Consider the following 16,892-nt stretch of genomic DNA (forward strand, 5'->3'; position numbering starts at 1 on the left):
AATTTAAAAAAGAAAGTCATGAGGACACTAATACAGAAATGTTTAAGTAGGGCTTTTCAGAAATCAAATAATTCAGTAATCCAAGAATATTTAGAATTTTAAATAGATAAAATTCAGGGCAAGGTTTTAGAAAATAAATAGTAAGACTAAATTGCCAACATGTTAGCTAAAATATGAATCTTCACATGTTCAACCACAACTGTAATATACCTTTAACCAACCCACGGAGAAGATTGCATTATGAAGTAGGACTTGGGAAATTCTCTAAGGATATTCAACAGAGCTTCGGAAAGAAATGCTTTCAATATTGAATAAAGGTTGTTTTATTGAATACAATTTGTTTTATGTTATAAAATTAGAAAAATATACATAAGAAACTACTACAGGAAATTACTTGAAAAACGTATTAGCTTGAAATATAAATAGCTTGAAATTAAGGTGAGTGAAAAAACTTCCAGGCAGCGATTTGTTTTCTGGAAGTTTTGTTTTAAGTAAATGCTAAATATTATAAATATTGGCAGAAAAACACATTTACCATATTAAGGATGGTTAGAAAATGCTTCTACTTCTTTTGGTGATTTTAGATTTCTCGTTAAGGAAACTAAATTAGGTAATCTGTCATTAGGGTTACCACGGTTTATCATATGTAGGTATTTTGGTATTATAGATGGCCAAATTCCATGCCCAACATTAGAATGAAAAAAAACTAATAGTATAAACATAGTTCTCACCTGTGTTCAACAATTGAATAAAATACACATATTAATCATTTATATATCTTAAGTTTCTAAATAGCTTCTCCATGACATCCAATTTGCATAGGTAATGAAGGAACATAAGACTATATAAAATTGTACAAAAACATGCTTGGGTAAAGTATCATATTCCCAAATTAAACAAATAAAGATTTAGAAAAACCAGAAAATTGGCAACATAAATTTTTAATCTGACATCTAAACTCATGTTCTCTCATAATTTCTGGCATAGTTTTAAACTAATATTTCAGTCTGAAAACATTTTTTTTTCAACTCCCATTTATTACAGGCAGTAAGCACAGACCCTGTACCAGTTAAATTACACTACGACAAATCACATGATCAGGTCTGGGTGTTGAGCTGGGGTACCCCGGAAAAGACTTCTCCAACACTGCAGGTAAGCACATTTCGAGAAAACAGTGATATTTAAACCTTTAGATATCTCATTGGATATTTATTACTATGTAAGAATGATCTTTTTCCATCTGAGGACTATACTTTAATCACATCTAGATCTGCACAGAAAAGGGGGAACAAGTTAAAACTCAAGTACTTGTTTGGATGGAAAATAATGCAGGTTATACTTCTCAAAGGTTAGATTTGTATGCAAAAAGAAAAATCAATGATGACAAAACCGATGCCATTAGGGAAAAACAGTCATAATTTACCTTTCAACAATTACCTGCCTCCCGTCAGTTTTCATGGGAATTTTCTTGTTTCAATCTCTCTTTTCATAATGGGGCATGTAAGCTAGAGACCAAGAGAGTTCGACAGTGTCAAGGCAGATCTCCATTTTTCTCCAAAACAGATAGTATGTTCTTAGCACAGGCTCATTTCTAATTGGGGAATAAGTGGTATAGTCTTTGTGGAATTTGCTTATGTTTTAAAGTTGTTTATATAGATCTTGACAGAGGAAAAATACATATTTTGATGATATCTCTCTGACACAGTTTCAATTGTTGGAGTTAAAAGTTTAACAGAAAACTGAGAGGGAATGAGAAGGAATATTTGGCCCTAAAAATGTGTTTTATCTATTTCTCAAACTACCTCGTGATTATAGCACTGCCATGAACATTCCTTTCCTTACAAATCATTAACCTTTGTCGTTTCCAGTAAGCCGATTGAGTGCCATGTTTTTAATTTTAATCAGTTCCCACTGGGAATACCTAAATATTGTCAATACCCTAAATATTTCTAAAGCATTTTTAGTTTTGCAATATTTCACTTACAAAAGACAGGTCTATTGAAATGAAATCTTTTAAAGGAACTATTAGAATGACGTTTCCTTTTATATTTCATTGGAAATACGTGTCATTTGAAACATTACCATATAATAGTATTCTAGTTATCTATTGTGGCAAATCAAATCGCCCCAAAATCTGATGTGTTAAACAGAATTAAAGAATGACTTACTACCCATAGTTCTGTGGTTCGGCAATCTGGACAGTTTGTGGGCCTAACTGGGGAACACTCAGAAGGCCGCACTCCTCTGATTGCAGTAGCTGGATGTTTCAAAATAGCCTCACCCCCACGTCTGCTATGTGTCAGTGGTGAATAGCTGGGTGGCTTGTGTCTCCTGCATGTGCCTGCTCATCCTTTAGACTGGCATCTCAGCATGGTGGTTCCAGGGTATAAGACAGTGGAAGTTGCGAGGCTAATTAAGATCTAGGCACTAGAATTCACATTAAATCACTCCCACCACAACTTCTTGATCAAAGCAAGTAACACTGTCTGCCTAGATTCAAGAGGGTGAAATAACAGAGCTCATCTTTTGATGGAAAGAGTACAGTCTTCATTGTGGACAGTTGTTTGACTGACCTGTCACAGTATGGTAATATTGTCTAGTTATTTGATATTTTGTACTTAAATCTTGACAAGATAAGAACAGGTCAATATGTATGATTTTTTTTAAATCACTCTTATGAATTATTTTTAATTCTATTACCTTTAAAATAAAATAAAACAGGGGCGCCTGGGTGGCTCAGATGGTTAAGCGTCTGCCTTCGGCTCAGGTCATGATCCCAGGGTCCTGGGATCGAGTCCCGCATCGGGCTCCCTGCTCCTTGGGAGCCTGCTTCTCCCTCTGCTTCTCTCTCTCTCTCTCCCTCTCTCTCTCTGTCTCTCATGAATAAATAAATAAAATCTTTAAAAAAAAATAAAATAAAATAAAACAGCTTATAAAAGTTAAAAAAGATATTTTTTTCTTTTAAAGCTGTATGAATTTTCAATATATTGTATTCTTTGGAACTGAATCTTTCCCTTCCCCTTTGGTACTTGCTGCTTTGATAGATTAATAATTTTCTCTTGCAAACCTTCCATAAAGCACAATTGGGCACACTCCTTTAATATCATACAGAAAGGGTAAAAAAGGCTTTGAAAAAGTGTTAAGTTACTTCCTACACATTATTCAGCCATTTAAAAATGGGTTCTTTTTCTCTGAATGTCCAGTAAAAAAGTATGCTTTTAAGATTTAATGAATTTTTTAAATATTTGCTGGGTGGAGGGAAAGGTAAGTCTCACACCTGAAAGTGTAAAATAAAACGTAAAGATTGAGGAGTATTCTTAAAATACTACATACAGGAAGATTTATTTGCATACAGTAACATTTATACACATGTACATACACATATAGATGTGACAGATGAGATAAGATAATACATAGATAGTTATATAGACAGGCTGACAGGGAACGCAGGGTCTCTGGATCAGAGAGCAGACCATTTCTTACTCAGAAGCATGCTAGTGCTTACACCCCAGCCCCCATCCTAGGGGTGATGTGGTGAGAGACTAATGTTACCCTCTTTGCATAGCACAGTTGCACTAACAGGAGAAGGACCCTGGAATCATGTATCTCAGAGTTATTTTTAGACTGTTGACACATCAGTGCACCCTCTTCCATGACAGAGATTATTACTCTGGAATGCAAATTTTATCAGGTCGGTACCCTGGAATGTCAGTAAGGCTCAAAGGAGTTAAGTCTCTACCTCTCTCAGGAGCAATACCCCACCTTTAGCTTCCAAGGCATTTTTGCTATGCCATCATCCTTTCCCCAACTTTGCTAGAGCCCTTTGCTCAGAAAGAACCTGACTTAGCAGAAATGTAGAATAGTCATGGATAATTGTCTCCCAACAAGATTATCAGGAAACATCTGCAAAGGAAATGGAATTTAAGATTTGTTTGAAAAGAGGAACAGGCTTTCCATTGGCAAAATTGAATTCACTGAACCAAAAACATGGGCAAGGTCCCATTTTGGCTAGGGTGTCCCTGTGCCATGTTGAAAGTTCAGACTAGAACTAGAGACATTGATGCTAGGTTGTGATGGTTAGTTAGGCAGTAACTTTTTGCCCTAATGCAGTATATCTTATAACAGTGTCCACTGAAACCTTGAAGGTGCAAAAGCATTTTATCAAGGATCTGAAAGTCCTATGTATACTTCTACTTTGTGTTTTCATTTTGACTATAATCCAATCTATACATCTTTGTCAATTATGGAAGCAAAATATATTATTTTCTGTGATATTTATAATTAATTAATAAAAACCCATAAACTGTCATGTTAGGTATATAAGACAGTGATTTTCCAATTAGTGTTCTCTGATGAATTCTCAAAGATTTATTATAGTTATTTTTTTTCCTTTTTAAAAGGCATCTATGCCTTATGAAAATTTAAGAAATGCTGTTGTAAAAGTCATTAGACTGTCATCTGCACAGTTTTACAATCCATATGTAATGTCTTTTCAAACGCACAATAATTAGAGATGAAATGTCCCCAAGAAACAACTTGGAATAAAGTCTTTTACATCTTGCTGTTGGCCAGGAAGTAGGCCCCAGCCAGATGGGGTGACAATGGGAGGTGGCAGCTGTGGGTTTGTGGAAGGCATCACACATGGAGGAACCAGCAGCAGGATGCCATTAGGAATGAACCAAGAATTGTCGCAAGATCGGGCCTATTGATTAAGGTGCATCAGAGATCAATCTGTGTGTCCTTGCAGTTAGTCAGCTCTGTCCTGAATCTGGCAATCCACCACTTCCTGTTTAACTGCAGCAGTGAGAAGGATCTAGAACCATCAGGGAACAAAATCCGGACTGAGAAGAGCTAGGGAAGTGGTATTGTATTTTTTACAACCTAGGACTATGCCAAACACAAATGACATGCTTAGTTAATATACCTTCATTGGCATAAAACAGTTTTGCATCAGTAAGGTTGGGATACATTATAGTGTTTGAATATTAAATTACATGATGACTATAAATTACTGAGAACACATAATGGCATATAACAGGCTCTCAGTAAATATTATTACTGTTGCCATCAGTCTCAGTATTATTATTAATTTCAAATACATGTACCTGCATTTCAGAGCTTTGCACCTCTATACAAACTAAGGGGAAGAAAATTCAAAGAGTTCCTTTCCCATTACTTCTAACCTTTATTAAAATCTTGTAGACATTATTATAAATGACTAAAATCCATTGAAAATTTCCTCACTGACATTCATTAATAGAATAGGTATGTTATCTTTATTATCAAAGACTTTGGTTCTCTCTTCCTCTGGGCACACGATAGGCTCCTTTTGGTTAGGTGGAGCCATATGATTAGTTCTAGCAAATGTGGTCTGTTGTAAATGGAAACATTCAAGGTAGTTGGCTGCTCGTTCAGCATGGGATACTAAGTGAAACAGTAGATACCCCACTAAAACCCTCTGGGAAAGTCATGGGTGTGAAATGAAATCTTAATTTCCCAAGGCTCTAAGACTTTAATATATTTTTTTCTATTTTGTTTTGTTTTGTTTTTTAACCACAACATAACTGAGTCTATCCTGTTATAATAACAACAAGCTATTTTCCTTGGAAAGGCAATTTCCAGGGGAACTCAGTGAAAGTATACTTATATGAGTGAAGAAAAATTAGCCATTCAGGAAAAAACAAAACAAAACAAACAAACAAAAAAACACAAAGTGCTACTTACTTCTGTCATAAAACCAAAGAAAAAGACTCTGTTTTGAGGAAGGAAATTTATTTAACTTAAGGGAGTCAGTCGATTATTTAGGAAGTTTAAAATGGTGGTCCTATGTAGAAAGGATTTAAAAGGGGAGAAATAAAGGCAGCGGGTGCTTTAAAAGGCTAACACAGAACAATGGTTGACCAGCAGGTTGACCACTGGAAAAAATGGGGAGCTGTGAAAAATCTGAAAAAAGAACTGATAGAATTGGTGCATAAGGGGATACACGGAATAAAAGAATTTAAATGTAGTGATCTTTTCTTTAATGGACTATAAAGATTTAAAAACCAATTCATGATGAATAATAAGAAGAAATGTCTTTGATTAAAACTTACTTAAATCTGGGGCACCTGGGTGACTCAGTTTGGTTAAGCATCCAACTCTTGATTTTAGCTCAGGTCAACTTCTCTGAGATGGAGCCCACGTTGGGCTCCATGCTCAGCGGGGAGTCTGCTCAAGATTTTCTCTATCTCTCTCTCTCTCTCTCTCTCTCCCTCTCCCCCACCCCTCACTCTCTCCTCTCTAAAAAAAATAAATAAAAATAACTTACTTAAATCTGTTACTTTCAATTTATAGGAGAAAAAATAAATATAATTTCATCAATTCTAAAGTTGCTAAGAGCTAAAATATTTCATATGATTTGTTTTGGAGTTTTCAGTTTTGTTTCCAGCTCTGTTCTATATTAGAAGTTTTTTGTTTTATCAGTTGCACCTCCACAAAGCTGAAGAAAGAAAGAAAGAAAGAAAGAAAGAAAGAAAGAAAGAAAGAAAGAAAGAAAGAAAGAAAGAAAGAAAGAAAGAAAGAAAAAGAAAAAGGAGCAAGAAAGCTAATGATCTCGGGGTGCCTGAGTGGCTCAGTTGGTTAAGCAGCTGCCTTCGGCTCAGGTCGTGAATCTCGAGTCCTGGGATCGAGTCCCGCATTGGGCTCCCTGCTCAGCAGGGAGTCTGCTTCTCCCTCTGACCCTCCCCTCTCATGCTCTCTCTATCTCATTCTCTCTCTCAAATAAATAAAATCTTTAAAAAATGAAAAAAGAAAGCTAAGGATCTCTTTTCCACCATATGTACACTTGCTATAATTTTCTTCATTATAGCAAGGTTAATGCTTTTATAATACAGAAGTTGTTTCTGCCTATTTTATTATTTAAGCAGAATTATTCAAGGCAAATCTTTCTCTATTTTTTCTTTGTAAAAACAAATTTCTATGTTGAAAATAAGCAAATAATTACAAAAGTCCGATTTGCTTAATGATATATTAATTTTGAGGATGGCAAAGACTCAAACAGCTACTGATTTGTTTCATCTCTAAATAAAATTAATGCTGGTACTATTAAGGGAATGCACTGCCAAGGTCTAACAGTGATACGCTCTGTTTAGGTAATCACCCTGGCCAGTGGGAATGTGCCACACCACACTATTCACACCCAGCCAGTGGGAAAGCAGTTTGACCGGGTGGATGATTTTTTTATTCCTACTACAACACTCATCATCACCCACATAAGGTAAGTGCTAAATGAGTGATCAACTTTTAGATTTCTCTCTAATTTTGATAGGAAGCCATGGGAAGTCATAAAAAGTAAAACACGTATCTGTTATGCAATGGGTACACACACAATTGCACGTAATTTACCTTGTTTCATCGGCTTGATGAAACTTTTATTTATCAACATTAGTAATGAATTTCCCATCATGTATTTCTTCTTATGCCTCATAAAGAAGTAAATTTTTAAAAGATAAGTTGCATTTTTAAGTCAATTTTTAAGGTTGATATTTTTGCAAAATGCTAACATTTGAACTCAGCATGATGAAAGAACCACTCTCATAGAAATCCATTCAATATATTACAATGACATTCTTTTATCATTTTTGCCCACATAGAAATTAATATAAAACTGTGCTGGAAGCATATAGTAAGTTGAAATGAAATGTTTCAGGCCTACACTTTGAGGAAACGCGTTGATGTGTTCTATCCTTGGATGTATTTATAAGAGGTGCAAAGGTAATCACTTCTAATGACATCACTCCAAAGTTCCATAGAAGTGGTTTAAATGCTTAAAAGAGGGAGACTGAATATATCACAATTCCAAGTACTATGTATTTTGATAATGTACTGAAAAACTTTTAAAGTATTACTTAGCAACGTTAGGGAATTTGAACCAAACTAATATTTTGTTCTGCTGCTCAAGTCAATTATGTTGAGGGAGAAGTGCTCTAGATATGTTAGATGAGTCATTATTTGATATTTGTTTCTCTTGTGTTAAATTGGAAATTATCTAAGAGTTGGAGTTGTAAGAACTCTGAGAGAGAGTGGAATTCAACTTCCAAAAGTAAAAAAGGGAGAGTAATAAATCGGAATCGTGGCTCATAGTCAGACACTACCTAGAAACTGTTATTTGCATAGCCAAGTATGTTTTCAAAGAGGTTAGTATATTTTTCAAGCAAATGACTGTTACTTTCAGAATGTCTTTTATGTGCTCAGCAATAAAGTGATTGAAAAACATAATGTCCTATTACAATTATTACATGCTTTTTATGGAAAATAAGTAGAACTTTCTGAAAATACATCATATTTTTAAGTATTTGTGTCCAATAATTTTTACATCTGACTGTAAGTGCTATAATAGTTCAGACACAAAAGAAATCAGCATATGAACCAAAAATGGTAGCAATTGAGATGGTGCCTAAAAAATGTATGTTTTTATACTTACTCAATAAGGATACAAGTTATTTAATTGAAAATGAGTACAATAATTAATTCCTTTGTTATTTTCAAGTTGTTGATAAATTATTACTAATCAATAATTTACTATGTAACACTTGCTTATATTTACCCCATTCTCTTATTATGCATTACTGTATTTAATACACTATTATCAACTTTGTTTTTTGTTTTTTGTTTTTTTCAAATGCACTAGTAATGGGATTATTTGGGGCAAATTTCCTGTGTCTATAATACTAATATGGTTCATAGTGTATGGTTTGGGCTATTTCTTTTCCCCTGCAACTAGTAAATTATATCATTGTGGTAAAGTAGCTACCAAGTCAAGAGTTTAACTTTGTCTAAAAGCAGCAAGTGCTGTGTGTAATTCTGGGTTTGTATCTATAATTGGTATACAAGATTACATTGCACGATTATAGAATTACTATACATACAGTCAGAACATAATATCTCTTTAGGGTCAAAATGATTACTGCATAGCTAGAATTGGAGCTAGTAATTAGAAGAATATCTAAATAATGTGAACACATATAAGGCAAAATTTTATTTTAGTTATTTATCTATATTATGAAAAACACTGAAGAGTATGCTTGAGGATATTTTTAAACATCTTTTTCCTTTTAGGGATGGATAGTGAAATGCAGCGTTGTTTTGCCATACTTATAAAGCATACTAAATTAAATTATAGCAATCCTACTTGCATAGCTTGCATATAGAGTCCCATTTTCATGAATGTGAATGATGGTCAAATTTTCTACTGTACTTCAAAGTAATTATTCCTATTACTAAGGAAAAAATGAGAGTAAAATTAGCATGCACTTCCAAAATCAAAACATTAAATGTAAGCTATTTTTAACATAATAAGAATTTTTTTCTACATCAGGAAAATCTGAGGGATAGATATCATCTTTTCTCCTACCAATTTCATGTAACATATTTTTCTAACCAAATTTGGCATGTGTTTAAAAATGTGTTGCAGAGATTGATCTTTTTGTAACTTGTGTTTTTCAGAATTTGAGACTATTTTCTGACTGCTGTGCTTGGTATATATTTCCAGGCCAGGCAGAAGGTCTGACACATAATAAGTGTTTAATTAATGAGTTTCCTTCCTCTGAACCTTCACCACATTAATCTACTTTTCTCTCAGATTGCTATACCCTCACTTCAAATAATCTATATCTCCAATGTCTGAAAAGCTCCTGGACAAGTGTCAGGATTTTATATCTGAAGTGTCTAAAAACTGGTAGTCTCTTAATTCATGTTTCTCACAGGGATGGAAATACAGAAGAAAGTACTACACTATTTCCTAAACCAGGAATTGGATTGGAATAGGATTGAGGGAATTATGTAACATTAAGGGAACTGTATTTCTTATGTACTGAATTTCTCAGCATCTAACATGATATCAGAGATGCAACAAGTACTGCATTAAGTGCACATGAATTATGTGGAAGCAGTAAATACAAGTAATAAGTATTTAATCTCCTGTCACACTGATCTAAGCCTGAAGGTCCCAGCAATACCATTTGCCATTGGTCAATTGTGAATTTAACCAGTTTACTTCATTTCTTTCCAAGGACTGGAATGAAATAATGTTCAAACATTCAGGTGCAGGGTGCCTGGGTAGCTCAGTCGGTTAAGCATCTGCTTTCGGCTCAGATCATGATCCCAGGGTCCTGGGATCAAGTCCCAACTCAGGCTCCCTGCTGAGTGGGGAGTCTGCTTCTCCCTCTACCTCTGCCCCTCCCCTGCTTGTGCTCTCTCTCTCTTTCTCTGTCAAATAAACAAATAAAATCTCTTAAAAAATAAATATTAAGTTTCCCATAATCATTGTTGTTCACACTACTCATAATCCACAGTTTCAGGGGCTCTCCTGCAAACAGTGACAATTTTGCTAAAAGCCTCTATTTTTCCCTGCTTGGCTTCTTCTCATTTTTTTTCCACTTTTTTTTTTCCTTTTTCAACGCCTCTAATTCTCAGGCTTGTTTAATCTAGTCTGTAAGGTAAATCAAGACTGAGACATTTAAGAGAACCAAAATTATTTTATACATCTATATTAAAAAATAAACTTGTAGCTTAAAAAATAATCAATCTTCACAAAATTTGGGAAGTTGTTCACTTTATAGGACAGCTTAAAATTCTCAGCATTTTAAAAATTTTTGGGTCCTAATTTATGTTCCCCCTTTTTAATTGAAATATAGTTGACATACAATGCTATATTAATTTCAATTGTACAACATAGTGATTTGACAATTCTGTACATTCTGCAGTGCTTGCCATGGTAAGTATAGTTACCATCTGTCACCATACATAAGCACCACAACATTATTGCCTATATTTCCTGTTGGACTTCTTAATCCTCTTCGCCTATTTCACCCATCCCCCCTTCATCTCTTCCCCCCGCAACCATGTTTGCTCTTTGTATTTATGATTCCATTTTTGTTTGTTCATTTTTTTTGCTTTTTAGATTCCACATATCATTTGATGTTTATCCTTGTCTTTGTCTTATTTATTTCACTTAGCATAGTAGCCTCTAGGTCCATCCAAGTTGTCATAAAAGACTTCATTTGTTTTTATGGCTGAGTAATATTCCATCGTGTGTGTGTGTGTGTGTGTGTGTGTGTGTGTGTGTGTACATGTGCTTCACATCTTTATCCATTTTGAATGGCCTGAGGAATTTTAATTTCAGAAAACTCATTTCCATTTAAAAAATATCTGAGAAGGAAGGCCTGATTCTATGCACTCATTCAGTTCCTCAGCGAATTCCTTCCGACTCCTTCAGAGACACAGCGTAGGCCACGTACAGTTATTCCTATTTTCAGTACATGTGTTGCCTAAGCGAGCACAATGTACAGTTATTGCTATTTTATCCTGTAGAGTGAGACTTTATTAGTAAAAAATCCCCTTTTGGTTTTATGTATTCCTTCCTTCTCCATAGGAATCAGAAGAGAACCTGAGCCCTAGGCTGGGGATACACCAGACACACGGATGCCATGCTACCTTAGATTGAAATCAAAATGGTCTTTAACCTGTTGAGTTCTGGTTACTGGACTCAGCTTGTGTCCCTGCCTTACACTCTCTTGAATATGAGTGCTTACCAGGGGATAATAAGCAACTCTAGACCAGCACGCAGCCGTTCTTTAAGATATGCATATTGAGCCTCAACTGTGAATTCAGTTTGGTTTAATGAAACCAAACTTCTGGAAGAGAAGAGAAGAGGTATTATAACCCTGTCTCCCCAAAGTTCCAACTACCTACTCCGCTTCTGAAAGGGATTGATTAAATACTTATTGATGAAAAATTTGTTTTTAAAAGGTTGTTAAAATTCTAGAATATATATTTTTAACATTGAGTGTGAGTTGGTTAATATCCACTTCCCAACTGTTTAGGGAAAACTTAAATTACTTGATAGTTAATAACACAGATGATATTCTGATGTTTATCGAAATATATTGATTTAAATCACTCTACAATTATATGGGGTATTTTTTTGTTTTTAAAGTAAGAATAAGAAATTATACCTTACATTCTGTTAATCTTCATAAAGACAGTTCCACTGAATATTTAATAAGTGATGTACTTTTCATATTAGTGATTCATTGCGCATTTCAGTTAACTGGCAATGTATATTAACTAGACACTCATTTTTCAGAATTTCAGTTAATAGAGAATTTTCTTTAAAAAATCTTAAACTCCAGCAGTAATTAATTAATCATAAATCATAGTCTAAAGTTGAAGAGATTATGCAGTGCAAAATAATGTGTTTTGTAATGACATAAGAAATATAAATTTTTTATATGAGGAATTTCAATTTGGATTTCTATCTTCTATATACAAATATATCCAGAGAGGAAAAATTGAAAGAGGCTATTAAAAATGAAAATGCATGTGTAATTCTCAGAAGAATCAATTATGTCTACTTAATGTACAAAAATTGAAATAATAATTTGTTTTCTTTTTTAAGCACAAGTGCTCTACAAATGTAAAGCAAAATGTTTCGTTATTGTACTCCTAACTTGTATCCAAAGTGCTAAGTTATTATAATATCATTACATGCAAACAGATATATTTGAAAGATATTAGAGTTCTACTACTCTTAAGTTTTTTATGATATGGCTAATGCATGGGGGACTCAGTGATTTTGTATCAGTTTTCTTTAATTAGCTAGAGATTAAAAAGTAATTTCAAAGCAATTTCTTTTTTTTCAGAAAAATTGTTGTATTACAATGGTTGTATTATCTTCAAAGCAAGTAAATATCATAAAGAATGGATATTTACATAATTGATTGCGTTTCATTTTTTGTACTATTCTGGAGAGAAAAAATCTAAATGTCAATTTCTTGTTGTGATATATGTAAAGATTACAACTTGCTGTGCAAGTGCTACTGTAATTAGCATAGGAAATGAAAACCACAGGTTTGGCCATGATTTATCACATTATCATATGCTTACTTTTAAAATATTTCCTTGTAAAAATTAGAGGGGTGAGGAGAATTGAGAAAATGAGAGGAGAAGCTAATGAGATGGCAGGTATTCAAGCAATGAATGACAAAGCATTTCCATGGGACCCTCCCCCCCGAAAATACTTCAATAATTCTTCCAAAGAATGATTTATTTTTGGTAGTGGGATGATGAAAGGGAGAACTACTTACGGGCCAGCGTGATTGAGAGCAAGGAAACTTGATAAAGCTTTGTGCAAGATACCGGGAAGGCGAGAAAGTACAAGCTGTGACAAATGCAAAAATTAGCAGAAGTCTTTCCGAGAGCCTTTGACTTGTCATGAATAAAATTAGTTGGAAGATAAGGAAGAGGGTAACAACTAGATATTTTCACCTACATTACAAAGGCACAGCTAACATTCAGGTTCTTTAGGGCTCTAAGAAATTCTTTAAATTTTCACTGACTAAAATAATACCTTTTATACAATTTAAAATAGATGCCACATGAAGAAAAATATGTTTTATAGCTGACCCTTTTAACATCTACAAATCATGTGTCTTGCATCTCTTGTCCTCTCTGAAGTTGACTGCAACTACAGACAAGTTTAATTCCATCTAGTTCACCTGGCACAGAGGAAAACTTTTAGTAAATACAAGAAGGAAGTTATTTCTGATTTATGTGCTACTTCAGAAGTAGTCCTATGATAGAAAGGGAAGATAGCAACTTCAATGATGCTATTTAAGATGCTTTGAAAGGCTTGGCTACCCTTGACATCACCCCCAACACCACCATTTGATAATATTGCCTGGAATTTCAAACTACTCCTGTTTCTTTGGGTTATATTTCTCTAGAAATCTACCTTTAAAGTGCTCCTATTTCTTGAAAAGAAAATGGAAGAGCAGTTGGGAAATTTGACATCTTTTTTATTGGCATTTTTCTTTATGGGTTGATTATGTAGTGTCTTAAAAAATTAACATTTGAACTTGGGAGGATGTGTGTGTGTGTGCGTGTGTGTGTGTGTGTGTGTGTATTTCAATCTATGATTACATGATAAGTAATAAGATGAATAGAGTATGTATAGTAGAGAACTTGAAAGCAACAAGCACTTGTGTAAAAACTGAGAATGCCAGTTCCCACATTTTTCTCCTCCTCTGGACTTGACCTACTAAACAAAACAAACAAACAAACAAACAAAGAGTGTTCCAAAGTTTCCTTGTAACACTCCTCCCTTCCCTACCACATACCCCAAGATGGTGTCAGTGTCGAATAATTATCTCAAATTGGGTAATTGAGGAATTCTATGGAAAGTGGACCATCTTGTTACTCTTCAGTTTTGGTGGGATGGAAAGGCACTGTTTTAAGACCCTCAAAGGTCGAATGAGTGAGACGAGTGTAATGTAAGAGGGTTGCAGTCAAATGTGGGATTAAGGGGCTCAGGGCTTATCCTGTTTCAGATGGGTCATAATTCCTACACAGCCAATGGCTATGGCTCTACTGTAAGAGATGAAGAAAACTGAAATAACAAGTAGCGGGCACCATTCTGGGAGTCTGTAGAGAGGTCTATAGCACTCCTTTTCTGTTATAAATTACAGCAAGGAAATGATTAAGAAGGGATTGTGTTTGATTTATGTTTCCTTGAAGCTTCTCCAAGGGAAAAATAAACATTCTGCGAAAGTGAGAGTTAAAGTAAAGTATATCATTCTTCCTCATATTTTATCAAATCTGTTAAAGCAAAATTATATATATGGCTAGCCATTTATCAAGACAACTCTACCCTTGTGACTTGATTCATGTACAGGCCAGGTATATGGAGACACAATTTTAACAGTAAAATTGTCTGGGTACACTGAAACCCTGGCACATCAGAAATTGAAAATATCAGTTGTTCAATCCTTTTTAGGAAAATATAATCTCAGGATGATAAGCAACAACTAAAATTGTTTTGAAAAAATGGTTCTTAAAGATCTCACAAAATCCCAGCTCAATGAGGTTCTTCTATTTTTTTCTTTACTCCATTCATCCTTATATGCTAATTCCCCCCACAAAGAAATAAACTAACAAGCTATAAGGATTCTAGATAAACCAGGAGTGGGAGCTCTTTCTGTCTGTATTCTCACACATAGTGATTATCTGAGACATTTATGAACCCTGAAACTATGATCTTCTCCTGGTGTCTCTGAGGTCCTTCACTGCCCTCTCCTCTCCACACAAACACAAACTAGATCATCAGGGCCTGCAGTATCTTGGGATTTTTACACTCCCAGAGCCTAGTGCACTATTTTGAAAAACAGAAGATATTCATAAGTTGCTTATTAAACACAGTACATACGTATATGTTTGTGAGTGTGTATGCATATATATATACAGATCATTGTTGGCAAACCTTCCAGCCTTCTTACATGGGTGCACAACTTCTTCTACATAAGCATTTGATAACTTTTTTCATCTTATTTTTAAAGAAGTAAACACACTATACCCTTCAATTTGGATCTGTAGTGCTAATCTTTTTCATTTTGGTTGCTGGATTCGCTTTTTTACTTTCCACCTTCTTTAGCATATTAGTGTAGCTAACACATTGAGTATAAAATGCTTAGAGAACGATTGAGTGCTTGCAGCCGACGCGTGTGCGCGCGCGCGCGTGCGCACGCACGCACCTGTATGTATGTGTAGTCAGTTTGTTAACTTCGTTATTTCTTGAGTTAGAGAACACTGTCTGCATCACTGCCTCGTCTCTGCCCTATATTAACAGGTCTCTGAACTATCTGAGTCCTGTAAAAAAAGAATCTAGTGTCCAAAGTGGATGAATGAAGGCCAGTACCTCTTTGGGCAGAATATACGCTTAGCCAGATTAGTAGCCCATATTAGCTATGTAATCTTTTTTTTTTTTTTTTTTTATGGGGAAATGAGGTTGGGTTTAAAGAGCAAACTGTATTTAAAATATGAGGATCTCATTAAAAGGCAAAGTTTTATACAGGTGTTATTAGTAGACTCCAAGCTCTAGGATTTAATAAAGCCCCTAAATAGATTCATTCTATGGCATTTTTTACTAAAGAAATCAATGAAGCACTAATAACATGTAATCTAGAAACACTCTACATTGCAAATCTGCCTCTTGAGTTTTATTATGCAAAGAAAAAACAGCTCTTGCTTCTCCCAGAGGTCCTTATGCTAACTCATCAAAGTGTTCAGTAAAACATAGGGCAGTCCATTTGACAGGACCCAGGATTCTTCTTAGGAGACAGCTGTGGGGTATACACAGCAAATTTGTATGTTGTTGTTTTCCTTTGTCACAGATGATTTTGAGTTTTGCTGGAAATGGTAAATCAAACTTATTTTACCTTAAATGAGTAAATGGTATGGTTGCATAGATTACTTCGCTTTCTTTGCTTGGTAGCAAAAACAAACTCAGGTAACAATTAAGGTTAATAAAGAAAAATACCAAAGTTAAAATGCAATGCAATACATCAAGAGAGGGGCAGAGCTCATCCTGAGAACCTAAGTAATTTCTTATGTGAATTTAATATGCACCCTGCATGACCTATTTCATACATACATTTAATAGATTATAGTATTTTGAATCAAGCATATAAAGCATTAACTAGTTCTCATAAAATGTGTATACAAAAGAATAATGTATATTGGGGTTTCTAATTCTTTCTTTTTTAAGATTTTATTTATTTATTTGAGAGAGAGAGAATGAGAGATAGAGAGCATGAGAGGGAAGAGAGTCAGAGGGAGATGCAGACTCCCTGCTGAGCAGGGAGCCCGATGTGGGACTCGATCGCTGGACTCCAGGATCATGACCTGAGCCGAAGGCAGTCGCTTAACCAACTGAGCCACCCAGGCACCCTCTGATTCTTTCTATCTGAAGTGGCTATATTATTATTCTGTTGAAAGAAGGTGATATATTTGACCGTAATGTCTTATTTTGTGAATTCATTATTTTTTTGATGAAATGTTTTATTAAAATGCTAAAACTT

The 16,892-nt window shown here is 34.7% G+C and overlaps 1 protein-coding gene across 3 annotated transcripts in view; it reads left to right on the forward strand.

The window, feature by feature from the left end:
• FSTL5 (follistatin like 5) overlaps positions 1–16,892 on the forward strand; it is a 692,987-nt gene that overhangs the window by 626,700 nt on the left and 49,395 nt on the right. For all 3 annotated transcript variants that reach the window (XM_028104409.2, XM_028104410.2, XM_028104411.1), the window contains 2 exons: positions 1,045–1,152; positions 7,131–7,255. In XM_028104409.2, the coding sequence (XP_027960210.1) occupies positions 1,045–1,152; positions 7,131–7,255 (233 nt within the window). The remainder of the gene's footprint in view (positions 1–1,044; positions 1,153–7,130; positions 7,256–16,892) is intronic.

This window comes from Eumetopias jubatus, unplaced genomic scaffold (genome assembly GCF_037043125.1).
Source record: "Eumetopias jubatus isolate StellerSeaLion01/CBP00866 unplaced genomic scaffold, mEumJub1_p1.0 scaffold_2, whole genome shotgun sequence".
Taxonomy (NCBI): domain Eukaryota; kingdom Metazoa; phylum Chordata; class Mammalia; order Carnivora; family Otariidae; genus Eumetopias; species Eumetopias jubatus.